This window comes from Strongylocentrotus purpuratus, unplaced genomic scaffold (assembly GCF_000002235.5).
Source record: "Strongylocentrotus purpuratus isolate Spur 01 unplaced genomic scaffold, Spur_5.0 spur5_contig_848, whole genome shotgun sequence".
Classification (NCBI taxonomy): Eukaryota; Metazoa; Echinodermata; class Echinoidea; order Camarodonta; family Strongylocentrotidae; genus Strongylocentrotus; species Strongylocentrotus purpuratus.
This window is the reverse complement of record NW_022145555.1, coordinates 488,088-515,400: the sequence shown is the minus strand read 5'-3', so window position 1 is coordinate 515,400 and position 27,313 is coordinate 488,088. Positions and strand designations below refer to the sequence as shown.

General features: G+C 36.9%; 1 protein-coding gene across 1 annotated transcript; it reads left to right on the top strand.

Moving 5' to 3' along the window:
* The first annotated feature begins 486 nt into the window (after positions 1-486).
* LOC592574 (sodium- and chloride-dependent taurine transporter-like) lies at positions 487-25,070 on the top strand. Its single transcript, XM_011675481.2, has 14 exons — positions 487-748; positions 4,451-4,582; positions 6,194-6,357; positions 6,826-6,998; positions 9,900-10,026; positions 11,222-11,353; positions 14,522-14,625; positions 16,898-17,028; positions 18,677-18,789; positions 19,663-19,800; positions 20,816-20,918; positions 22,024-22,124; positions 24,122-24,280; positions 24,979-25,070. Exons 1-14 carry the CDS (start codon positions 631-633, stop codon positions 25,054-25,056), a joined length of 1,773 nt encoding a protein of 590 aa, XP_011673783.2. The 5' UTR covers positions 487-630; the 3' UTR covers positions 25,057-25,070.
* The last annotated feature ends 2,243 nt before the right edge of the window (positions 25,071-27,313 follow it).

Here is a 27,313-nt window from a genome sequence, read left to right as displayed (position 1 = left end):
GAAAATGATTTACACAATATTAAAACATCTTTGAAATATATTTAGATGTTTGAATAACAAAATATGAGTTGTATACACTATACAGCCCTGCACATCAACATGAATCAATTCATAATTGGATGTCACCCGACCTTCATATATAATCATTTCTCTCGCGGCACCCCTATAGAGTGGTGAAGTGTGACGTCATCAAAAAAACTATTTTTCAGAAATTCTCATTTTTTTCTTTATTTTCCGAAAGAACATCAAACATAATGTCTAAATATCGAAAACCAAGTGAATATGTCAAGTATTGGCTGAGATATGACCATCTGAATGAATATATTTCATATAGGAACTCAGTGTTATAATTATGCTCTGGCTCCTAATACATTGTACACTGGTTGCGCGCGCATGGGGTGCGGCAAGACATCTCATAAATTATGTGCAAGCGGCATGCATCCCGGTTGGGCTGCACGAGAGCGCGGAATTCAGTGGCTATAATACATAACTAGAAATAATAACATAAATTCGGCGATCATCATTCATGACTCGAAATAGATCTTGACTAAGAGTAGGATATAGACCTCATGTGTCAGCTAGATCTATCGTATTGAACTATACAACTAAGCTGTCGAGCCTGCAGGTACTATGGTGGATAAGGAACGGTGGAGCTGGCGATTCGATTTTTTAGCGACGAACGTCGGCTTCGTAGCCTGTTTTGATAATTTATGGCGCTTCCCTTTCCTCTGCTACGTACACGGTGGGGGTAAGTAATTAAGTAGATGGCATTTCATTGAGATTATTTCCTCACTGTTTTGATCTGGAGCGTCGCTCTATATGGAGTGCATCGGGCCCCTCCAAGCGGGTGAATCGATTTCATTTTTTGTCTTCATTTCAAAATTTGCATTAATTTATTTAATCAAGGTAATCTCGCTTTACAGCCTAGGCTAAAGCTAGTCTGCAAGCACAAACCCTGGTCAGTCGTAAAAGTGAGTCTGCACTATAAGACTACCATAGGCCATGTACTGTAGCTGCTCCTTCACAGGGAAACAGTTTTGGTAAACCTGTACAGACCCTACATTGATACAACCAGTAGGTAGCTTGGCTAGACTTCTCTCAAGGCACAACGATTTGTTGATAAAGTCTTAAATTAGGGTCTGTGCCTGCAGACTAGGCTAAAGCTAAGCCTCAACCGTAAACGGCTGTTTTTCAAGGAGTCCGTGTACTGATTAAGTCTAATAATCATTTCATGGTTATTATTTTTTACCATTAAACGATTATCAGACTATGTATGGAGCAGCTGCAGCAGGCCCCCAAGCTCCACCATGTTGCACGGATCCATTAGAAGCCAAAAAAGCCCCACTAAATAATTCATGAGCCTTTTATGAATTATGCATTTTGTAGGATGCTCCCTGCGCAAAGTGTACTTGAACGATGTTTAGTTATTGGTAAATGACAATACGCGTATCAGCGTAATTAGAGAGGTCAAATCCCCCAATGTATGTAATCATGGTCATTTATTCATCATGCTGCACGCTAGCAACGCAAGTGATTCAGTGAATCAGCGTTAGGCGATACCGTTAGGTTAAATACGCGTTTTTAATTTTTTTTATTCATTGATTTTATTTCTCAAAGCTCCAATTCTTTTACGTACATATAGCCTAGTTACTTACAAAACTGCAACATAATTATAAGAAAGCTTTTTTATCATTTGATAAACAAATATAAAAACAAAATTAAAAGATATTACCCGGCGCACTATACCCCTAAACTAGAACAAAGCAATGTTTTTTCAGAAAAAACTGAATACTTAAAAAAAAAAAAAAAAAAAAAATGAGTTTCATATTTCTCAAAATATTATTTTACAGAATTGAACATTTTAGTTTTCTTTTATTAAAACACGATCCATCCCAAAACCCTTTCCCTCCCTTTCCCTTTCCCTTACTCCTTGGACTTACCCCCCCCCCCCCTTCCCTCTTACCCATCTCCCTTCCCCCTCACGCTCCCTTCTATTTGTGTGGATAGGTAATGCATTCTGGTAAAGGTTTCTTTACAATTGTGTCGAAATGACTTAAGTTCACTACGTTCAACCTCTACCTCGCCCTCCCTCAAACTTCCCAGTTTTCCCATTTTCACAGATGTAGGGGAAATTTATTTCTCATCAATGCCACTTTGTTTTCCTCCCAATTCATTTTCTTTAAACCTGCGTTTAATTTCATCAAATATTTTACCAGAATTAAAAAGTGATATACCCATTGCTCCTTACCAGAGGCGGCGGAGCGAGTTCTAAAATAGAGGGGGGGGGGGGGCACCAACAAAAAAGGGCACATTCTAGAAAAAAAGGCGCCTACAAAGGGAAATTTCAAAGCGAAAATATACAATTTTTTAGATATTGGTATATAGGCCTACCCCTATATTGCGATTACATTATCATGGATGATTTCAATATTTGTTAATCTTTATACGTATACCTTGCGGTTGGGTGTGATGGTCTAAGAACTCATTTGCGAGCGAGCAAAAAAAAAAATATATTTGTGAGGTCGCAGTGCGATAAATTACTTATAAAGAGGAAAAACCCAATCCTGATGGGGTTATAAGCACATTCTCATAACAGAAGACTAAACAAAACCTTTGTTAAGTAAATAATCATAACATCTATAAATGCGAGCGAGCGAGCTTTGGGGATATAGTCGCTTGATATTAATGGAACGTTTAAATGATGAGAGGAAAAGGGGACACTTATTAGAATAGAAAAGGAACGCGTGTCAAAGTGCAATGGGTAATTAATTATCAGAGGTGAAAAAGGCACCTAAAGAAGCGGCACTTACCAGGGTTGAAAAAAGGGTACTTATGAGAATGAGAAATGGGCATATGTCGACGGAAAAGAGGCACCCATCAGATTTTGATAGGGGAATTTATAAGAAGTGAAAAGGGGCATTTATGAAAAAGGGATAGGTTCCTTATAAGAAAGGAAAAGGGGCACGTATTGTTAAAAGGGTTATTATCAGAGGTGAAAAGGAGCACTTATCGCATCTGAAAAAGGGGCACTAATGATAAAGGGAAATGTGCTGAAATTTTTTGAAAGAAAAGGGGGCACTCGCAAAGTAAAATTGGCACCTCTCATATTTGAATAGGGCAATTATCAGAGGTGAAGGGGGCGCTTATCAAAAATGAAAAGGGGCGCTTCTTGTACCTGAAAAGGGGCACTTACTAGCGATGAAAAGGGCACTTATGAGAATGGAAAATGAACACTTATTGCAAAGGAAAATGGGAACAAGAAAAGAGTGGAGAAAATCAAGAATTACATGATAGAAAAGAATAAACATGTTTTATTTTTGCGTCCATCTCGCGCACCCCTTTGCGTCCCCCAGCGTATAGTTACGTAGGCCAGCGTAGGACAGCGTACGCTCGGCGTAGTCGGTACGCAACACTACGCAACTCTATATAGCCCGGTTTGAAAGGGGCTTTAGGGTGCTTATTTCGTCTTGTCAAATGATCCAAAAGAGGCGGAGCCTAATCCCATTCGTTTAATGGTCTCCGCGCGTGCATCTTTCCTTCTAATATATTTAAACGTCTTTGATGTGAATAGTAGACAAAGCGGGCACTAGACAAGACTGGGAATTAACTGAGTGATGGACCAAATTGTTAGTAGACATATTGGAAATTCGACCAAATGACTATAACTTGAAGGTCATTATACCAAAAGATTAGTAGACGAGATGATTATGAGATCATGTGGATATTATAGACAGGTTAAGTTTAGAGTTTAGACCATATGGGAATAGACTAATCGGGTAGTAGACGAACTGGTTGTAGACCAAATGGCAATTCATCTAAAATTCATGAAGGGGCGCACCATCAAAAATAATTAGCTGTATAATGTTCGTGTACTTAACGATATACGGTCCAATAACCCACCCCTGAGGTCATTATCTTTTACATGAAACCCAATCTTTAAACGTTATTCGTTGATGCTTGTTCTTTACATAGTATACATTGTATATATATATCCTGCTTAACCTCACCCCTTTAAATGATTAGATGATTCGAGGGCACTGAAGGATAATTTTAGTTATGATTATGGTGATATAATACTGATGAGGCTACCCTGAGTTTATTGTTATAATTATCATCATCATCATGATCATAATCTTCACAATATTCGCCCGGCTGGCAGAAGGGCGTTAACGCGCGGGCGACTCGAAAACTACTTTTCGAATTATTCGCATTTAAAGATTTGTTTTATATTTAAACTGATTTCCGTCCCGAAAATGGTTTTAAAACTCAAAAGACTAATAGAAATGTTATAACAGAACACGGCCACAATTTTTTTCGAATTCGAGCTAACGCCCTCCTCCCAGCCAGGCGACGTTTTATTAATAGTGGTAGTAGTAATAGTGGTGGTGGTAGTAGTATTACAGTTTCGTGACATTTTTGTTTGTATTATCTCTCTATTATCTCTCCACAGTTGTCTTCCTCGTCCCATATTTTCTATGTTCCTTGTTTCTTGCGACTCCTCTCTTGTTCCTGGAGATGGCACTCGGTCAATACACCTCCTCGGGTCCCATCAGAGCCTGGAAGATATGCCCAATTTTCCAAGGTAAACATAATGAATTAATTACCATTTCCGAACAAGCAAAACATATATCTACAGGGTATAACACATAATATAGTAATAGGAGAAGACGAAAAGCCGAGATAGCTAAAACGTGGTTCCCCGATGCGTCTAAATACATGCGATGTATGTTAACACTACGTATACAGTACAAGGTGTGTTATAAAATATAGATATTGAACGCTTTCATTAAATAATCACTCTTTAAAAGCTTGTTCAGATACGACGCGGCAAAACTGCAGCATTTTAGTTTGTTTGTTTTGTTTTGTTTGTGTAATGATGACGTTAAAGGGTTTGGCAAAACTGCAGCATTTTTGTTTTTTTGTTTTGTTTTGTTTGTGTAATGATGACGTTAAAGGGTTTGGGTAAGCATAGATAATTATAAACCTTACGGTCAGTCATGAACCCCATGACTTTTACAAGCCGATCACTTTTCTAATTATCAAAATAGGTCCCATCATCTTTGTCTTAGTTAAAAAAACTATTCGTACTTTATTTGGAATGTATGTGTAACATGAGAAATATGAAAATAAATGAAATGAAAAAAAAATGAAATGAAATGAAATATTTATGATTGGAAATCGGAATCAAATTTTGCGTTTTTCGAACGATTTTCATAAAACTACAGTCTACTGGTAAAAACGAGAATGGTAAAACCGGTCACTCAACGATTTTTACTTTTTTTGAGGCACTTCTTGATCATTTTGAAGCGTAATTTTTTAGGGCCTCAATATTACACCATGTCACAGACACCGATAATATATAGGGCCGTGCATCTTAGATTTAACATTGTTAAACGATGCATTTAAAGGGGTAGTTGAGTTCTGTTGCAGAGGGCGCTACACAAAATATTTTTTTGTGAGATAATGAAAAACTTTGTCAAATTTGAAAGAACATATAATTTAAATGACAATGTAATCTTTGTTTGATCGAAATCGGTTCACAGACGGCTGAAATATCCTTAAATATAACGATTTCTAATATTTGTGTACCACCACAAATATTCGATAATTTGAACAAGCCATTGAAAAAAAAAACGAAATAGCGCCTTCTAAGTTGTCTTTCAGCCAATGCCGATGTTGGAATTTTTGTTGGCTTTGTCATTTTGGTTATATTACGCACAACCAGCCGGCCCATGTATTATTATTAATAATTCATTCATTAATTAATGCGGTCACCGTACATTTTGGAAAGTGGATCTGAATTGGTATGATCGTATTGGCAAAATCTTACACATTTTGGGGTCTAAAGTTACCTTCAGAGCAATTTTAGGTCCCAAAAGGGCACTAGAAATGTCATAAGAATGAGAGCAATAAACATGCACTCTGAAGGCATTTGCGGTCTGAAAACATAACTCAACTACCCCTTTGAATTAGCTCGACAGTCCACTACACATTTCTCTAAGTTATAATTATATTTAAACGTCTTTGGTTATAACACAGAGCTCAGTGAATACGTGCAAGTCCTTTAATTTGTTGCGCGTAGTTGTCATTTATTTTTACACGTACAAAACCCCCGGGCAAAACCCTGGGGCTGCTCTTTTTGTGGCCGTTTACCGCGCCATTTATGAACACACCTTTAATTTGATCGTCGTAGGTATTGGTGTCGCCACCACTGTCGTTGCTTGGTGGCGTAACATCTACTATAACGTCATCCTGGCCTGGACCCTGTACTATCTCTACAGTTCATGCATTGGTGGTGAGCTCCCCTGGGCGAGATGCAATAATGAATGGAATACAGCTTCATGCTTGAATTACGGCGTAAGTCTAGACTCTGTTCACCCCCCTATTTCATTTTCAGTCTTTCTCAGTGGTGGATCGGGTAGGGGGGGGGGGGGGGTGGGCACGTGTTTTTTTGTTATAAGCAGGACAAGTCATAATGTTTGTCCTACCTAACAACAATTAATGTATGCAATTTGCATTCTGAAATATTGAAATACAAATTATTTGTAGCAGATGAATGACATAATTAGAACGAGGCACTTAACAAAGATTTTGTGCATCACAAATGATTACATGATCTGATTACATAACGCGTCATTGTAATGTTCGCACATTTTAAAGCGCGATGTACAAGGCCATTGAAATTCTCCTAGGTTGATTTTTCTAGTTGCGATCGCGATAATGATGATAAATGGATAATAATGATAATATTAATGATAATAATAATAATAGTATTAACAACTGTTTAAAATAAATGCTATAACACGTTAAATCCATTGACTCCAGAATGAATGGGTGTGCGTCAATGGAACCTATATTCCCATCGACAAGTGGAATGCTCCACCGGAGGAATCACCAGCCCCATCGTGGAGCAGTTGGAATGAAGCAGTGCCCTTAGATGACTCTGACCAATGTGGTAATTACCCATTAACAACCAACCCGGCCCAGGAGTTCTGGAGGTAAGTTTCATGATGATGATGATGATGATGATGTTGATAATGATGATGATTCTAAAACTCATAGTACGAATCAATAGTGTACTACATCATCAACTATTCCCACTATAGACCGGTTTACTAACATATTAAAATTGTATGCACAATTTTTAAACAGAGGTTGTTCTTGACAAACCAAGAGCTTGCTCGACGCTTGTCCGACATAAAAACAAGTAATCTGTGCAGACCGGATTCCAAGTGTTGTAGTTCATTAATTGATAACAGGTTGATGGAATAACCCATCACCAGGTCCCCAGAAAAGAAACATACATATATTTGAATATGTTAGTAGACTGGTCTATTCCTTCCAGTCATGTTTTTTATGCTGTATTCGCGTGACTCAAAGTCATATTTCATTGAATAAGTATAATAATAGTGATATAATAATAATCTTAATGATAGTAATAATAATAATAATAATAATTATAATGATGATAACGATGATAATGATAATGACTTCTTACATATTTTATACATGGCACTGTGATATCTAATTAATACCCTGGCTGATAAAGCCGAGCCGTAAAAGTAAGTAGCGCTCATTTTAATTTTCATTCATTTTCCTCTCGATCCAGGGGTGCATATGGAACACCCTAACAGCGCAAATCTGATTTCCATAGCCCTGGTACCCATTTACACCTGGGTTGAGAGTGGCAAAAGTAGATTAATGGCTTGTGGAAGAACATTAGTGCTGGCCCGGGATTCGAACCGTCTACCTTGTGATCTACAGTCTGTTGACTTAAAACGGGGTCAGATCCATTGGGCCAAGAAAATATGTATGCCAAATTGTATATATATCATCCCTAAATGTTTGTGAATAAAGTCTGGATTATGTAGAATCCGACACGAAACTCATAATATGCCTTGGCCAGATCAGTCAGTTCATGCCGCCTACATCATCATACCTGCACACACCAGATTTTCATTCCAGATACACCCTCTTGCTAATAGAGTTTTTTTTTAGCAGATGTTTCTGGATTTATTGATAAATCAAATATAAAACATTCTAATAACAATAATAGTATATAATATAATTGATTTACATAAAGAGTGACAACTTTAATACACACCCCAAAAAATGCATATATATAAATATAATTGAAAACTTGAAAGTATGGAGGTAAGTAAAATAATCAAGATAAATGCAGAGGGTAAATATCATGAGCATGAATGCTTGAGTAAGTTGAGTCAATAGCAGCCAGGAAAGAGCAGCTGTTATGCTAGTAGTCCACTGGGCCAGCGCCAGTTGGTGCCAGTTCGCGCCAAAGATTATGTGATTGGCGCGTAGTGGCTCGCTGTGGCGCCGAATTAATGTCCGCTCGGCATGTGTCGCCAAGTGGAATAAACTGGGTGCCATATGGCGTGCGCCAAATGCCATCCGGCTTGCTCCAAAATGTGCCAGTTTGCGCCAGTTCGCGCCATTACACGGCCATTTGATTCCTAAATTCACCCTGTTGGCGCCATTCGCGCCAATAGACGGCTACTTTGCGCCCCTTGGTGATTAGTTTGTGCCAAAGATCGCCAAATTGGTTTGAACTTGCCGCCGCTTGGCGCTACTTGCCGACTATATAAATACCGGCCATCGGCTACCTGGTTCAGACCCTCCTTAGCTGCTGTATGAACAACATCTCTACTAAATATTTACAATTTTGATATGTCTGATGCTTTTGATAATGTTGGAGTGATGATGCTGCTCCATCAGAAGATGATGAGAGATGCTTAGGTGGCCACTGCCTAGTGGCGCCAATTCTCATTGGCGCAACATGGCGCGCGTCATTACATTCCAGTGGATTCCAATAGGCGGATTGTTTGCGCCAAAGGGCGGTATGTTCGCGCCATTTGGTGCCACTTGGCGGACACTTGACGCTGATTGCTCGATGCAAGTGGCGCGACGAAAATTTCAAACATTTTGAAATTTTCTTGCCGCCACATTCAAATTTGGTGCCGTTACGGGCCACAACGAGCCAGTTGGGAGGCAGTTTGAGCCACTACACGCCACTAGGCACCTTATTGGCGACACTAGGCGCCACAGTAAATTGCATTGGCGCAAACTGGCACCAACTGACGCTGGCCCAGTGGACTCCTAGCATTATAAGAGTATGTAGGAGAATAGAATGTCATGTATAAAGATTTTGTTCAGAAAATATCTAAATAAAATGAGTGGAAAGAAATTAAGAAAGAAAAAATATTCAAGTGTGTGAAAGTGGGTGTGTGCAGGTGAATTGTTAATGAACTGGTCATCTAAAATTAATTTATATAAACAAACAATAGAAATTGCTGAGACCCTTATATTGTTGGTGAAAATTTAGATATTAAATATTTCTTCATCGAGGCTTTGAATGAATAAATAAATGCAGAGTGTTCAATATTGTCAGGTAAAGCATTCCAAATATCTGGACATAGTGTCTTATCGATTTATAGGCCATAACAATGTTTTGGTTGGTTAAATGGAAATCGGATGGGTGTCGTGTTGGATAAGAATGTATATAACTATTGTAAACAAAAATATTTCGGAATGCCAATAGTATAGTATTTATCCAAAATGTATACATAACGATTGCAGTTTGAAAAATGTGAATATCAGCGATTTTTAATGTTTTTAGTTTATAAAATACTGCACTACTGACTGAGCTATCGCGCCTGTTGTTGATCATTGCTCTGTGTATTTATATGTGTGCTTTTTAAATGACATTTATTTCCTGTATATACTTTATTTATCATATTTTGTTTCTTGTATATGCAAAAAATATGTACATTTTTATCAATTTTTGTTTGTGTTCTAGATGTGCCTTTTTATGGCGGATATAGAAGAAATGAAATGAAAAATGGACTCTAGTTTTATCAGTTGTCCTTTTCCTTTCCTAGAATCAAGGTGTTAGGCCAAACAGGGACGGGCGGAAGAGGTATTGTCGGGCATCTTGCCCTAACCCTCTTCCTCGCATGGACGCTCGTATACTTTGGCCTCCGGAAGGGAGTTAAATGGAGCGGCAAGGTACCGTTATTTGCTTATATTTTTTACGATGACACAACTGCCCCTCCCCAAAAAACAAAAACAAACGAAATTGCAATGATTTGTATATTATAAACAGTCTTTGATTGATTGTCCTTGTATTTGTAATGATGATGATGAAGGTAAAAGTGCTAATAATGATTATAGTAATAATAATAATAAACATAATAATAATAAACATAATAATAATAAACATAATAATAATAATAATATTGGATTCTTATAAAGCGACGTATCGACCTTGCATGGTCCTCAAGGCGCTCCAACATTACCCGGCTATGCTAGGCTGCCGATTTCGACGCTCACAGCATTTAAAGAATTCCTTCCTACCGGTACCCATTAACACCTGGGTGGAGAGTGGCAAGTTTAGATTAATGTCTTGCCAAAGGACATTAGTGCAGCGGCGGGACTCTAACCGCGAACCCTGTGATTCACAGTCCGACGACTTATCCACTACGCCACAACACCTCTACAATAATAATCATAATAATAATAATATTAATAATAGTCATAATCACAATGATAATAACAATAGTGAGGATAATGATGAAGATGACAATAAATATATTAATAATGATAATAATTACAAAAAAAAATAAGAAGAATAACAGCAATAATAACAACAACTACAACAATCACAGTGAGTTCTTATATATAGAGCGAATATGTCCGTCAAACTATGAGCTAGACAGTAGACACCCTTGCTGTCCTGCTCTACGCATCCATTTGCTTCATTCACTTATCATTATTTAGCATTTCCGTTTTGTTTTCGGCTGTGATCATAAACATTTAAGCTTGGATAATTGTGATTAAACTACTGTAAATAGCTTAGTTTGATTTAAAACACTACATTCATTTTAAAAGGTGCACTCCATTCATATTTCGACCAATAAATCTGAGGAATATTTTTTAATATGATTTCTATTTGTTCTGTTTTTGTAGTTTGATTTCCAATGATCATTCTCTTTAACGTGTGATTTAGATTTGAAATGAATTATGATTTTTTTCTTCTTCCATCTAATTTTTTTTTTTATCGATGTTCCCACTTTATGACACTATTTACATTAAAAACAGTGTACAGTTAGTCTTTGCTACTTGTCTTTTTTTTGTAAGGAACCGAACTAAATTATAAATGTAAATTGTTTGATTATTCTCATTATATTACTTTACTTTGCAGGTGGCTTATTTCACCGTTCCCTTCATACACCTTGTATTCGCCGTGCTTATGATACGTGGGATTACTTTACCAGGAGCATATGATGGTTTGATTTTTTATCTCAAACCCATCCCATCTCGACTAAATGCACAGGTATACCACATCTGTTGATTTCGAGGAAGTACTTCCTGTCGTGTTGTCTGTATAATAATACAAGGACCTGGGCCCCGTTTCACAAAACTTGTCATCAGTGACAAATGACAGTTTTTGTTATAAGCTATTGAAATCCTTGCTTCGGATTGGTTATCAGCAGATTTGTCACTGATTTTTGTCATTGAAAAAAGACTTCGTGAAACGGGTCCCTATACTCTCCATGTCATGTAATAATTTAAACAAAGGCTAATATTGTCAACTAAGTTGTTTTATATCTAGGTTTCATTTTGTAATGCCTCCGCCCACCGATGGTGGTCTGTCCGTCCGTCCCGCTTTCTCGTTATCACGATATCTCAAGAACCACTAGATGATAACATGCATCAACATAGGAAGATGATCTGATTAGATCTCGGATACAAAGTCAAAGGTCAAAAGTCACAGAGGTTAATTTCTGACATTACAGATTTGCGATATTTCTAAAACCTCTAGAGATTTGGGGTTCAAATTTGGTGATAGTATGTATCATCATTTAGGAAGACAGTCTCATTAGATTTAAGGTAAGTAGGTCGAAGGTCACAGAGGTCAATTTCTTAACTTAAAGGTTGTTAGCCTTGCTATCGCAGTATCTAAACATGGTGACAGTATTACTATAGGAAGATGATCCAATTACATATTGGGGCTGGTAGGTCAAGATCATAGACGTCAGTTGACATTTGATTATAGGCTTTTTGTTTTCATTGTGATATTATGTTACGAATAATATCATCCATTTCCTATACTGAATTTAGGGCGGAGGCTTATGTCTTGTTTTACTTATACATGAACACTCACACGCATACACACTCTCACACACACACACATGGATATATATATATATATATATATATATATATATATATATATACATGCGCATGGATACATAGGGATAAATTCGAGAGATCATGCTCTTTAAACTCCTTGAACCTACACTGTTGGTCATAACGGTGGAATACTTATTTTTACCCCAATTTATTGAATGATTTTGACAATGATTTATTCCTAAAAAAAAAAAAAAAAAAAAAAAAGAAAATGCATAATTTTTCAATGATTCATTGCATTTTGCCCCGACCCCAACACACAGAAAAAATCTTCTATGTAGGCATGCCTGAACCATAAGGAATAGCCCTACAGAGGATTTTTTTCCCCTGTTGGGCACTGGGGGAAATACAATGAATTATTGAACATTTATTGCCTTTTCTTTGTTTTTTTGATTTTGTGGGGGCGTCGACGTAACCAAGCGCCCGCTGCGTACAGTCATGATTCATTGGCTAAGCAATGGCCTCGTTACTGTGAGCCCCCAGGATCAAAACCGTGTCGATGTGCTATATTAGTCCACTTTTATGAGGCTTTAATCCCCATTACTGTCAGTTATGACTTAAGGACGTAGGTTAGTGATTAGCATAGTAGCACACACATGTTTTAGCAGTCACGCAAAACAAACACTCCCCAATTGTCATTCAATAACATCTGAGAATGTATACTATTATCTTGTTCTATTAGGAATAAATCATTGTCAAAATCATTCAATAAATTGGGGTAAAAATGATTATTCCACCATTATGACCAACAGTGTATATTAACACAATTAACTTGTTTAAATGAGGTGATTCTTGAGCAATTATCTACTAACCCCTCGAAAAAAAAAGCCACATCATTAACCAAAAACTATGCAGTATTTATATCTTTTTTATATAATCTTGTAAACTTTATATTTTTCTTTGTCGTCGAACTAGTCACTCTAATATTTTTGTTACGACAAGAGTGCCTGCCCCTCTCGATATTGACACGTTTACACCACATAAATGAATACAGTCACAGGTCTTGTATACGGGCACTTTAATCATGCACTTTATTGCCATCGTTCCTTGAAGAAAGTTTACAGGCTTACAATTTTACTCTCGAATATCGAATAAACCGTTAACTTGATAGATGACGCCGATTTAGCTGATAAACTTGGAAGTCGCTTTACATGTTGCCGTAAGATGTTGCCGTAAGAACTATAAAACAAAGCCAAAGAAAAGTATATTAATTGATGTCCTATTAACCTTTTAACTTTGGTATTAGGTGTCTAACTTGACCTTAACATTCTGGCCCAAACCATGCACATGTGCGGAAATAACATCGCAAACTTAATAATAAATGACAAGCAATTAACTATTGCAAGCAGGTATACCCATCTTATAGAAAGCACAGCGCTTACTTAACAAATATCTTGTTATCATTATGAGCTAGCATTCTTGTCAAGCATAAACTACTAAATACATGTATCATCACCAACCACAATGTAATATAAAGTAACGTACCTAAACTTCATGCTCTTATTATTATTAAACACGTATGTCTGAGCAACAAGATTGGAGATTAAATATAAACATCTTAATTTAAGTACTAAAACCTTCATTGTGTAATTTGCTACCCCGATAATTATAATATCTACACTGTATGCATCATCTGCATTATGCACAACTCGCTAATAAACTATGATTTTATAAACATCTTATCTTGTGAGTTATGTATTATGTATTCATTGAAAGTGAGTGCGAATGTACTTCGCCCTCTACAGTTCTGAATAATGCTATACCGGTATTATAACATGGGCAATGGCATGCAACATTCTCATTATCATCAAATAATCTGTGGTATTTATAGTTAAATGACGAAACCTATGTCACAAACACTGATACTACAATCCAAACAAATAACGCATGTTTAATTGCTTACCACTGTGCAGACCAAATAATATGGGCAGACCAAGTAGTTTAACTTTACGATAAAAACAGGCTAATTTTGCCGTGGTTTTACATCGTGACGTACAATTGTGCTTCTCAAATGGGTTGCTATGAGAGTATGGAACGCTACATATGCAGGCTTATAGAGTATGGAGTACCGACAGTTACAACAAGTAACACTGGAAGTCTACTTTAACCGTGCCTGAATTTACTAAGGCAAACTAATTATATCTTTTAATTGAAGGGTATGATATTTTTGTTGTTGCTTAATTTGTCTAATTATTTAAAATTTTTTTTTTTTTTTTTTTTGTCTTCTTTCATGTGTTTGTTTTGATTTCCGTCCACTTTGGACAGGCATTTGACGTTGTATAAACTTGTTTTCATTGATTGGTCCGTAAAGGCGTGGATAGCCGCTGGAACAGAAGTTTTCTATTCCTTCTCGATTGGACTAGGTGCTTTCACAGCCCTTGGAAGCTTCAACAAATTCCACTACAATTTCTATAGGTTGGTACAAATACACTTGCGTGTAATATTCTCTTCTCGTCGTAAGAAAAGAAAAACGGGCACTACACACAGAGAAATAAAAGGTGTTCTTGGGGAGTAAAACGAAATTGGAAAAATAGGGCGCCCCCTATTACACCTTTAAGGGAGTAAAACACGAATATACGCAAGGGTGTACAGAATAGGAATTTGAGGGCTGTAATTTTACACCCTATTTTAGTCAGACGAGCTCTGATTATTCAAAGCATTTTTCTGTTGTGAGTGCATATATGCGCATGCGCTACAGCAATGGCGCATCGTGTCGATTTACTGCCAAATGAAGGAAAATTAGCATAATTTACTTATTTTAGTCATGTTGGGGGAATTATCATGTTTCATTTGGGCATGTTATTTGTTTGAAAGTTATCTGATCAAGAATAAGGGATTGTACGGAAGGTTATATTTGATCATTTGATGAAATTAGCAGAAGTGTTGTTTTACTAACTTGCCTTCGTGTAAGTAAACGGAAGATATTCTGATTGATACACGTCTGTAAAAACCCAATACACACATACACGGTGAGGCAGGATTGTGTATTTAGATAGTTCCAATACAGTTGATCCGATACTTCCATCCAGGCCAGCCTCACCGAGGCTAACTTAGTTGGTTCTTACAGTCTGCACTTGTGTTGAGTTCACACTAACTGAGATTTTCGACATATAACTCGAGATTCTGGTCTGATTTCTTTAGAGCAGTGAAACGTAGACAAAAGGGTGATAATCAGTGACTGTTAGGTGATTACGAAGCATGGATGATTGATTGCTCGAGGGATGATCAATTGGTTAATGCTGTACATAAGAAGGGTGTAGATTCACTCCCCACAGGGTGTGGAATCGTTCATATAGGGTATAAAATTCAACCCCACAGGTGTATATTTGAACCCATTTTTCATGAAAATGGAACCAAAAGGTGTTAATTGAGCACCATTGGGTGCAAATTTCACTCCTTAAAGGGAGTAAAATCATAACCTGGGGGTGCAAATTTACACTTTATTGTGGGGTGTACATTTACTACCTGCATTGGGGATTAAATTTACTCCCTGAGGGTGTCACTTATACGACAAGCAGTTACTCCCAATAGGGAGTAAATTTAAACCTCTTTTTGTCTGTGTGCATGGTAAACTTGGAAACGCTCGATCAACGATAAGTTTTTAAGAGTTTAATTGAATCACAAGCACTGGACGTCTTTAAACAACTATTAGTTTTAAACATTTTATTTGTTCATTCTTTTTTTCTACTAATTTCCATAATCTTATTTTGCTCAATGATGTAATCTTATTTAAAGAGAGACAGAGAGAGAGAGAGAGAGAGACAGAGAGGCGAGGAGCGAATGGAAAAGAACACGGATGAATGGCCTATATTATCCGCTATTGGGAATGAATACATACTGCAATATATCAAATAGCTGCCAACGTAATCATAGTTTATGTCTTATTTAAAGATTGCAGACCTACGTTCATTGATGATTTTAGTTTGTATCGTCTTCTACTTGTCTGACGAAATCTGTTTTAAGTAGAAGGTTGGGTTCCGGGAAAGTTGAAAAATATTTGTTTTTTGTTAATCTTTGTATGTCAGTTTGAAAGAATATCATAGTGGAAGTGTCTCCTGAAAATGAGGCCGGGGGGGGGGGGGACATAATGGCCCCCTCATGATTTTCGCGCTGCGTCTCAATCGCTTGACCTTCCGGATTTATGTTTCATGATCATTTTCTTTCAAGTCTCCCACACTTTTTGATACAAATTTGTGCAATTCAGACGTAGGGGTGTGAAATTTGAATTTGTTCACATGTCAATCAAAATATGCATTTTCTCTATTATTTTGCTAGTGTGTTAGAATTAATGATCTTTTCTAAATCAGTTGATCTTTTGTCATTGTTAAGAAAGTTTACACTCCTATTCCACTATAAAGTGAGACCTATCTTGGGTTCATCCAACAAATGAAAACATAAAATAGAAGAAAAACTTTAATTTCTACACATTGTTTTCGACTTTTTGGGGGAGGGGGGCCTTGACGAAATGGGGACTCACCCCTCCCCCTACGTCCAACACTAGATCTGTTGCTGATTTCGATCATTAAAAGCTTCTTAGTATGTTTATTATTAACATCTATTCTCATGTACCTCATAATCACCCTTTCCCAGATGCTTCTAGATTGTTTCTTTCACAATTAACTTGTATGACCATTACTCATCTTATGTTTAAGGCTAATTTTGTCTTTTTTGTATTGATTGTCTTAAGGGATAGCATAATCGCAGCATATTTAAATGTGTGGACGAGTATCTACAGTGGCATCATCGTCTTTACATTTCTCGGCGTCGAAGCGTACAGTGAGGGAATCTCCCCCGGCGTAATCATTGCTGATGGTTCCGGTAAGAGTAGTATTACACCACTAATGGGTCGTGTGAAGGAGGGGCTGCACGCCCTCCCTGACTCTTACCCCGACCCTAACCCTAGCACCACTGGACTACTGGTGGGAAGGAGGGGTTTCAGGCTACACCCCCTCCCATCCTCTAACCTTAACCCTAACACTATTAACGGCCTTGCAGAGGGGAGGGGCAGGGGTTGAAGGCTACATCCATCCACCCCCTTACCTTAACCCTAACCCTAGGACCACTGGACTACTTGTGGGAAGGAGGGGTTTCAGGCTACACCCCTCCCATCCTCTAACCTTAACCCTAAAACTATCACCACTGGCCTTCTGGTAGGGAGGAGGGATTGAAGGCTACATCCCTCCTACCCCCTTACCTTAACCCTAACCCTAGGACCACTGTCCTACTGGTGGGAAGGAGGGGTTGAGGGCTACACCTCTCCGATCCTCTAAACTTAAAGGGCAATCCAACCCTTGTTATAAGTTGATTTGTATGAAAGCAGAACAATGACAGAAACAGAAAAGTTTGAAATAAATCGAGCTAATAGTACGGAAGTTACGAATGTTTGAAATTTGAGATCACTAAGTCTATGCAAATCTCAAATTGGTAGTTCGGTCAGTGGATTGTGACGTAGAACGTTGAAAACTCTCCCATTTGCTGTGTACAAAAATATCGTTAATTTATGTCCCTTCGCCCTTGGGGCACTACTCAAAATATATTATAGATAGCATATTGTTTTATGTTGTTGTTGTTGTTTGGTATTATCGGCGTTTCATTCTTTTTTAGAATATTTACGCCTTTCACTTTTTTTTTTTACTATTTGTAAATTCGTACTCTTCTCTTTTTTTTGGATAATATAATCTCAGATCTACTGGTCCATGAAAACCCCTCACCGCAATTGGCACCTTCCTCTAAAACGAATAAGCCCTCCTGAGCAATGAATTTTTGAAAAATTTAAATGTTAGTCATTTGATTTTTTTAGTCATGTTGGGACAGATGGGAAAGTAGTCCGGCAGTACTAACATCACATTGACATTACCGCTTCAGCGTATTTGAAGTGCACATACGTAGGCTATAGTGATTGCAACTTTTAAAAATTCATAACATTCATCAGTTTGCTTCTCTGATTTTTCTGCTTTCTTGTAGAGAAGTTGTCTATTTGGGTTGGATTTCCATTTAACCGTAACCCTAGTACCACTGTCCTACTGGTGGGGAGGAGGTTAGAGGGGTACAACCCTCCATTAAAAATGTCACATGCTCCAGAAAAAGGGAATAAAATAAAGGGGTAAACAGGGAAAAGGAAAATGATTACTTTCAACTCATTTATTTACCCTTATGTGTTTTAGCATGCCAGGAAAAAAAATTAAGTGCCCCCCCTTATGTTAAAGAATCCCTGACATGTAAGCCAGCAGATATGAAAGTTAGTTTGGTTTTCGGAGCATTTTTGGACTTTGGGGTACTTACTTAGATTTATAACACAAGGAAATGTTCATAATTGTTCTACTTTTTAAATAGAGCGTTTCAATGAAACAAACCATACAAGAACTTGCGTACCACATCTTATATATTTACCCTTGTTAAAACTTATTTAGTTAAATCATTCATTTTCTTCCATCTCATTTTGTTTGATTTTGTTTGATTACTTTAGGTTCTGGTCGATTTTTTAAGGTCTTTCCGCGTTCTTTTGCTGCATTGCCTGTACCAAGGGTCTGGTCTATATTCTTTTTTCTAGCGGTCCTAACGATTGGGCTAAACTCTCAGGTAATCGGGGAAGGATATATGACTTTGTGAAAGTGGGATGGGGGTGTCGCAATTCTGAAGAAAAAAATAGACACTTCAAAATCATCAGATTGTCTTAACTGCCCTTTTTAGTCTTACCAATGACAAGCAATGAATAAAAATCATGGTATTAATGTCTATAATGATGTGTAACAAACATTAAGTTTAAAATCTCTGACAAAAAAACAAAAATGAGGGGTCTGGACCGCATTGAACCAATGTGAATCAGTGAGTATCAACGAAAGGGTTATATCGCTGACATAGTGGATCATCATATCCATTCCTTAATTTTCAATGTTTTCAAGCCTTATTGACTTTAACCAAAATTGAATTCTATGTCTAAATTAATGTTAACCGACTTGATCCAAAATATGTATCTGAAGATTGCAATTGGTGTACCTGTAATCTTAATCTTAGTAGTTAGACCTATATCTAATTTCCTCTTCCACCTTTTGGAACTTTTAACTTCTTTTATAACGTTTTACAACCTTTACAACATTGTCAACCTTGTAAAGTCTGTACTGGCTGGAAAGGTCAACCCTTTTCTCGACTTCTTCAAACTTCTACCACATTTTCAATGTTTTCAATTTTTTTTTCGACCTCTTTCAACCCTTTCATCCGTTTCCACCTTTACAATATTTTCAACCATTTTTCAAACCTATCAGCCCTTTCATTCAACGTCCTAAAACTTTCAATACAAGTTCGCTCAATTCAGGTAATATTTTAATACTTTGATAATGTCGAAAAAACCCATGTGAATGAGAAAGCATTGCTTATCATTTTCTCCCTAAACGCACAACCAACAACTCCCCATTTCATGAACTAATTCGTTTCATCCTACCTTTTCTACGTTAGCTCGTCATGGTGAAGGCGTTCATCACGTCTGTCTTGGATCTTTTCCCTACCTGGCTGCGGATTGGGTATTATAAAGAGGTATTCGTGTTGGGAGTCTGCTTTCTAAACTTCCTGATTGGCCTCAGTATGGTAACTCAGGTAAGATATCGACACGTGATATTTAGTGGTCAAGTAAATAAGTTAATGGAAATATTATACTACTAATGATAAACTTAATGATATTGGATAATTTCATAGGGCACATTATCCATCATGCACGGTGCTCAAGGTGCTCTAATATTACCCCGGCTCTGGGAGGCTACCGATTTCGGTGCTCACATCATTCAAGAAACTCCTTCCTACCAGTACCCAAATTAGCACCTGGATGAAAAGTGGCATACCAGGTATGCAGATTAATGTCTTGTAAAAGGACTTTAGTACCGCTGGAGCACTAGGACTGCGAACCATGTGATCCACAGTCTAAAGATGTTAAATCGTGAACTTTAAAATGGACTAAACGCCAATCTGGCTCTGAGCAGACGTTACATTAGTATTTTTTAGTACAGAGCAAATGGGAAAGATTCTCAAAAGGTATGTCACGGATTTGCCAATACGTTTTCAGTTGATGACAACGTATAAAATATATAACTTCCTTCTTTCGGGGGGGGGGTGTCATATTTTTATCGGACTTTCATTAATCTGTTTCTCTCATTTTCTGCCTCTACTGAGATCAACTTGAAAGTAGATTTGACAAAGTTCTCGTTCCTCTGTTGATTTGTATGTATTTACATGTACATGTATTTACATGTATTTACATTGTAGTTAACCGTGTGATGTTTGTATTGTATTTTTTGTAAAGACTTTTTATGTTATAATCATCAATTCAATATAGTGCTATGAAAGAAACGAGTACTATAATTATCATCATAATTATTACTAATATTATTATTACAATTGTTACTATTGTTATCACTAGTATTTTTATCATTATTAGTGGTAGAAGTAGTAGTAGTAATTTTATCAATATTATCATTATTGTTGTTGTTATTATTATCATCATCATTATTATTATTATTATTTTCATAATTATATAATTATTGTTACTATTACCATTATTATCAGCATTATAATAACGATAATGATTATCAACATCTTTGTACCATTTAATTTTCAGGATGGTGAATACGTCTTATGGCTCTTTGATGCCTATGGGTCTGGTATCTTTCCTCTCATTTGGATATGTTTCTTCGAGAGCATCGCCATCGGATGGGTTTATGGTAAAACTTTTTCTTCCATCGGGTCAGTCTATTAAACCGTCCCTGATCCCGAGTTATTCTTGATCCCTCTACGATGAATTATTAACATTTCTAGGGCACCATTGGCCAGGGGCGGTTGTTGGGGAGTTGGAAAATAATGATGAAATTTAGTACCCTGGTAGTCGCATGTTTCGTTATTTATATTCTAGAAAGAAGAAAAAACTGTATAAGGCAATTTTTATCAACTGTTGAAGTTGAAGAGAAAATTCTAAAATAGTAGGGCGAAAGTTTACCTGTGTTGGGTGAAAAAAGGGAACATAAATGTATATGTTTGTTTGGTATAATTTTACCAACATTGGATGAATTGTCATCAACTTTCGTACATGCATTAAATCTTACCAAACAAATATTCACTTTCCTTGTTTTCCAATCGTAAGTAAAGATTAAACCAACTCTTCATATGTAATGACATTTAGGTCAACATTTAGACTATCAAAGTATTAAAACAAGTGTAAGATTGTTTTGTTGGATAATTTTGAAAAGTGGCTGCACAGGAAAAATGCATGGCACGACGAAAGAGTGGGGGAACGAGCGAAAGCTTGTAACGACTTGGAAGTAGAGACAGAAGAAATGAATTGGGCATATTCTACGGCATTACAGACTCCTGATCAAGAGATATCATTGAGGGAGGGGTGGAAGGACGAAGACCGAGGGAAGGAAAATAATTATGATGTTGGATGGTATCGAAGCTAATGATACATACTCAAAGATGAAGGAAATAGCTCAAGACAGATAAGGGTGGAGTTTTTTTATGTTTAAACCCTGCACAGCATAGCAATAGAGAGATATGTTGCATGCATCTCTTTGGCCATTCTTCAATTTTTATATTTGTATTTACATTTTGTGTGTGTATTTAAAGTAGTGGGAAGATTCTCATCGAACATTGTCGAGATTCTAAGATGGAGACACTTTATGGTACATCGTTAAGCTGGTCAGTCACTGTCACATGTAGGAAAACTAGTTTTAAGTGTAAACTTTATACATCTTAGGGCAATAATAAGATTATCAAAGTATTGAAAGAAACGTGTAACTTTTTCATTTTTCATTCTTACCTCTTTTTGTAAAGGAGTTAGAAAGTTTTCCTTCAACATTGCCGAGATGCTAAGATGGCAACAGATCCAATGGTACATAATCTGCTGGATAGCCACTGTTCCTGTTATTGCTCTGGTAATTATCTGTGGCCCGTATTCTAATGACATTTAAAGTGTAGAAATCAACAGGAAATATTTTGCTTTGTATGTTAAGGATTCTAAGTCGCTATACTGCAATCAATATTTCAGCTTCAAATAATATTATAAAGAGATATTGCAAGGTCAAATACTCTCTCACTATAGACACAAAAGCGCCAATCTAAATGAGTAAACTAGTCGACGCATCGTTTGTGCTTGTAGCTAGAATAAAGTGCGCACGGAACCCGAGTCTGATTCGCGCCGTTTTTACATTATCCTTTTTTTTCCTTCAAAATTATTATCCGTTAACCAAGAATGGGAAAGAGAAGAGGAGGCGGTAGAAGAGAAGATGGAGAGATGACCGAACATCATACATGGGAACGGTCGCTTGGACTAGGATAGCTAGAGACAGAAGAAAATGGAAATATTATGAGGGCTTTGACCAACGTCTAGATGAACTATAGCCTGATATATAGATAAATATAATAGGGCACATAGATAGAAAATGAATGGAGTGGAGGTGTGAAGGAGAAAATAAAACCCTTAAGAACCGCTTTAGATTATTTCAGACATGGGGTCATCTAAAGAACAATCCTATTCAGGGGACATTATTTAAATCATATGACATTCTTCTAAACTGACAAACAATCAGAGAGCCCACAAGGAATTTTTAAACCTCGAATTAAGCAGAACTCAACTTTCTCTTCACTCTTCTCTATATCAGGCAACTGCATGCTTAGTTTGACAGTCATGATCAAAATTATACACGCATTAGAGATCGCACACGAGCCTACATTAAAACAGGCCATTTTGTTCATGATGTCATTGTCGAACATTATTATGCTACAATGATTTGGGTCATTTTCATCAGTGGCTGATAATTTATTTAGGGCGTAGAACCAGTCCATGCCCCTTCCCACCCAGGGGCTAGATCTTTTTCAGTTGGGGGGGGGGGGGGGGGGGGGGGTGAAGAGGACATCGATTACCGACAAAACTAGCCACCAATTACCGACAAATATATTAATGCTGATGTCCCAATGTCTACAAATTTAACCTCAAATACCCGGGGCCAGCATCTTAATTATTTTTTAGTTCCGCCCCCTTCCCGTGCAAAGCGCAAAAGATTTGACATTTCATGAAATTATTAGAGAAAGAAGACGATTCGTTGTACCTTTCTCGACTCTTAATCCTTGTCTGAATTCTGTTTTGCCCCTCCCACGCGAAGCGCAGAAGCTATGACGTTTCATTTAATTATTAGATAAAGAAGACGATATGTTGACCGTTCTCAATTCTTAATCCCCATCTGAATTCTGACCCCCCCCCCCCCTCCCGCGCGAAGCGCGGAAGCTTTGACATTTCATTATATTATTAGAGCAAGAAGACGATTTGTTGTACTGACTCTTAATGATTGTCTGAATTTAAAAAAAATATTTCTTTGTCTGATAAAAAGTCACAGCTCGTAGGGAGAACAACATTGCCGGCCGACCGACATAATACATCTCACTCTCTCTCTTTCAAGTTTTTAGAACTGAAAGGCACTTCAAAATGGGAAAACTTTTACATTCTTTTGCTTGCTTGCTTGCCAGAATCTTCTTCCTTTTCTTTTCTTCACATAGCGCCCCGCCTGTGGTCGAAGATTGCTGTTTCCGCCCCTTACCTTCGATCCCACTTTTTTATATACCGATACTTACTATGAACTTACCTGTAATCATCAATATTGACAATTGCATGGTGATGAAATTGATTTGATTTGAATTGAACTGAATGAAATTTATTGATTAAGTTTTCATTGTAACAGAAAGTCTTCTTCCATAAAATCTACATGTATAAACACGATCCTAAAGTCCTTCAGAAAATGTAATGTAATGTAATGATCCATTCTTGAAAATCGTGATATATCAATGTGATTATATTACTTTCTAAAAGAAAACATACCATCACAATCAACACCGGCAGGTAAATCATGTATTCATGTCAAATTCATTCTATTCCCAGTTCGTTTGGATCAGCAACATAGTTTCATGGTCCACGCTGTCCTTGTTCTCGAACCCCCTTGGCATCTGTATGGCCCTCTCATCGATGGTGTGCATTCCCGCCGGAATGGTCTACGCCGTCTTCTACCAATTGATCAAAGGTGATGGGCCCACTTTCACGGTAAGATTATGAACAGGATTTTAGGTCTTATAGTTTTTATTGCTGCACCTTATAGGGAAAACGGCTCCCCTATGGGCAACGGGTACGCCGAGTAGGACTAAAATAATGTTGTTTTTTTTTTGTTGTCATTGTTGCTTGCTTGACATTCTTGTGCCTACACAGGTATGTAACAGGGAACCATGGGAGACTCCTGCTGCCACCTAGAAAAAAATGTAAATAATTGCACCCCCTCCCCCCAAAAGGAATTCTAAATGCTTAGTAAATACAGAACAAAGGCCTGCACTTTATCAATTGAAGGAAATTCACCTTTTTTTAGGGGGGGGGGGGGGGGGGGGTCATACAAGGGATCACTTTATCAAAAGTGGAAATCCATTCCATGCTGAAACATGAATAGTGCAATTCACTCCCAAAAGAGTTATTAAACCACTCTCTTTCTGCCAGTCCATTTTTTTTTGGAGTAGATTCAAACCAAAGGGAGTGATTGTCGTGGTAGTTGTTCTGATAAAGAGTGTTTTTTTTCCTTCCCTTTTTTTTTGTTTTGGTTCTGACCATTAATATTACCAAAGTGTATAACTGCCTTTCATTTATCACATTGCTGCATTTCAATAAAATTGAGGATTCTTCTAGTTTTTACATTTGTGTCTTTCCACATGTTCAACAAAAGGCCTGATTGTTCATTTTGTTTTTCTCCATTTCAGAGGCTGGAAAGGGTTATCCAACCCGCTATCGTTCCTGTTCTTGACGAAGTACATCCAGATTGTTTCGAAATGTTATAATATCATGAAAGTCGATAAAAAAGGATTATGTAAAATTGAAAGAAATTGAAAGAATAATCATGGAATTGCTCCTTGAAATTTTGACTTTGCCGAAATAATGTAAATATTTTAAATTATTTAATTTGCTTTTGTCTCACGTTATATCTGATGAGAATTCCAAGCCATTGGATTGCAAACTTAAATCGGATACAAGTTTGCGTCAATACAATAAGGTGGCAGAGTTCGTAAAAGAGCAAAATCATAATATAATCATGCCTATTTTTTGTCTTCTTTTTCCTCCTCAATATTATCATGGGATCTTGGCTTAGAGTACATTTTAATCGTATCTGAAATTATCGGCATAGGTGTAATTATGGGCGGAATGTTTTTAATGAGCTATTTCACGTTAATACTTTTGACTTTCTTTATCTGGCGAACAAGAACAATTTTTGACGCCATCATTATGTATCAGATGTAGCCAAATCTATAGGTCTCATTTTGGTTATAAACATTATAATGAGGAATTTGTAGTAAACCATTTTTTTAACATTGTAACTGTCTTGAAATACCTTTATCATGAAAGACAAGAATTTAAGCTACATGCTGCATTATGTGTGCTGGAATGTGACGTGCGTGTGTGGGTGAGTGTGTTGTAGTGCGTGTGGGTGAGTGTGTTATAACTATTTTTTATTATATACCTCACTTTAAAAATCCAGCCATCTGATTGGTCGAAAATGCAGTCATAAACTCGGGCAATAGCACAATTGTAACCTTCCCTTGAGCGTATAAAAACAACTTTTTCTCTCAAAGCAGTCATTAATACTATACGATTCCACGGATGTTTTGATTTGACTATTTTTTTCAATGTTAGTAATGTGTCTTTTTTTTCTTCCTTATGTCATATTTTCTACGCTCACCTTCAATTGTAATATATTATACAAAATGATGCATGCGCATGAGTTCATTATACGATCTATCCGCACTCGAGCATCAACGAGGGCGGATAGATCGTATAATGAACGAATGAAAACATGCATCATTTGTTTTATACAACGAAGCTCCTAGATCCTTGTTATTTGATGTAAAAAGAATTAAGATTGTTTCGTGACAGTATATGGCTGACAAAGAAATCTCAAGTTTTAATAAGTCTCAATTTAGTGCGCATATATAAGTGTATAGATATATAGCAAGCGCACTCACCTCTACATCCATTTACGCATAGTGCTGCGCAAGAATAGGCCCATGCACACGCAGTATTAAGCTAACCTCTACGCGCACTACTGCGGGCTCTGAAAATGAGTTCAATTGTACTGGAAAATATTGCACTCCTTTTCATGACAACGAGTGCAATAGGCTCAGTAATTGTATCACACGTGACCACGCATGACCAATCATTTGATTAGGATCTGGCAGTGAGTTGAATAAAATTTACTCACTTGTTATTCTTTTAATCTCATTTTAAGTGTGAGAAAAATCTATATAAAATGATGTAGACCTATGTATATACCTTTTTGTAATGTCATTTTGTATATAACTTCATATTGCTTTAATTTTCATTGGTATTCTATATTTGTAAAGAGATGTAAAATAAATTGAATTGAAATTGAATACAAATTATGACAAAATTGTTGAAAGGATTTACTTCAATGAAATTCATTCAAAAGTTATAATTCATAGGAAATTAATCATGCGTTATTACGTTTTCCTTGGAATTAATACTGGCTTTTCATTTAAAACTAGGCATCTATATTTATGAAACCCTCCTGAGTTTTATACACTGGCACATATGCATACCTTCAGTAGTAGTTGATAATGAGGCACTGGTGCATGAATAGGCCTATGTCCTCAAACAATATCCCTTCAAATGGCGCACATTAAAAGTATCTAACATATTATACTCAAAGTTTCTAGAATAACCTGTAAATCAATTCAAGGTCAATTTCAATACCCTATTGAACATACTGATAAGAAAACATGTTCGGATTACACAACACTCACAGTTCAATCATGTCAAATGGGTGACGCCAAGGCTATTGAAATTGCTTCAGGTTGATTTTCGAAAGTAGTTTCTATCGTGTTATGTGAACCATAAGAATAGGAAACAATTAGAAAATTCAAATATTTACTATAATTAAACGACTTTGCCATGAGTTAATGAATTAGTAAAATCACACATTTTGTAATTGATTACATTCTTGTTAATATTTCATCAAATTCTCTCTGTTTGTGTGTCTCTCTATCTATCTACCTCTCTTGTCTTGGATGATATTGTTATTAT

Excerpts from the sequence above, each read along its gene's own strand:
- LOC592574 (XM_011675481.2), top strand. The coding sequence starts at position 631 with ATGGTGGATAAGGAACGGTGGAGCTGGCGATTCGATTTTTTAGCGACG. Across the intron at positions 6,358-6,825 it reads CTTCATGCTTGAATTACGGC|AATGAATGGGTGTGCGTCAA; the intron begins GTAAGTCTAGAC and ends CATTGACTCCAG. Across the intron at positions 19,801-20,815 it reads GCCTCAGTATGGTAACTCAG|GATGGTGAATACGTCTTATG; the intron begins GTAAGATATCGA and ends TTTAATTTTCAG.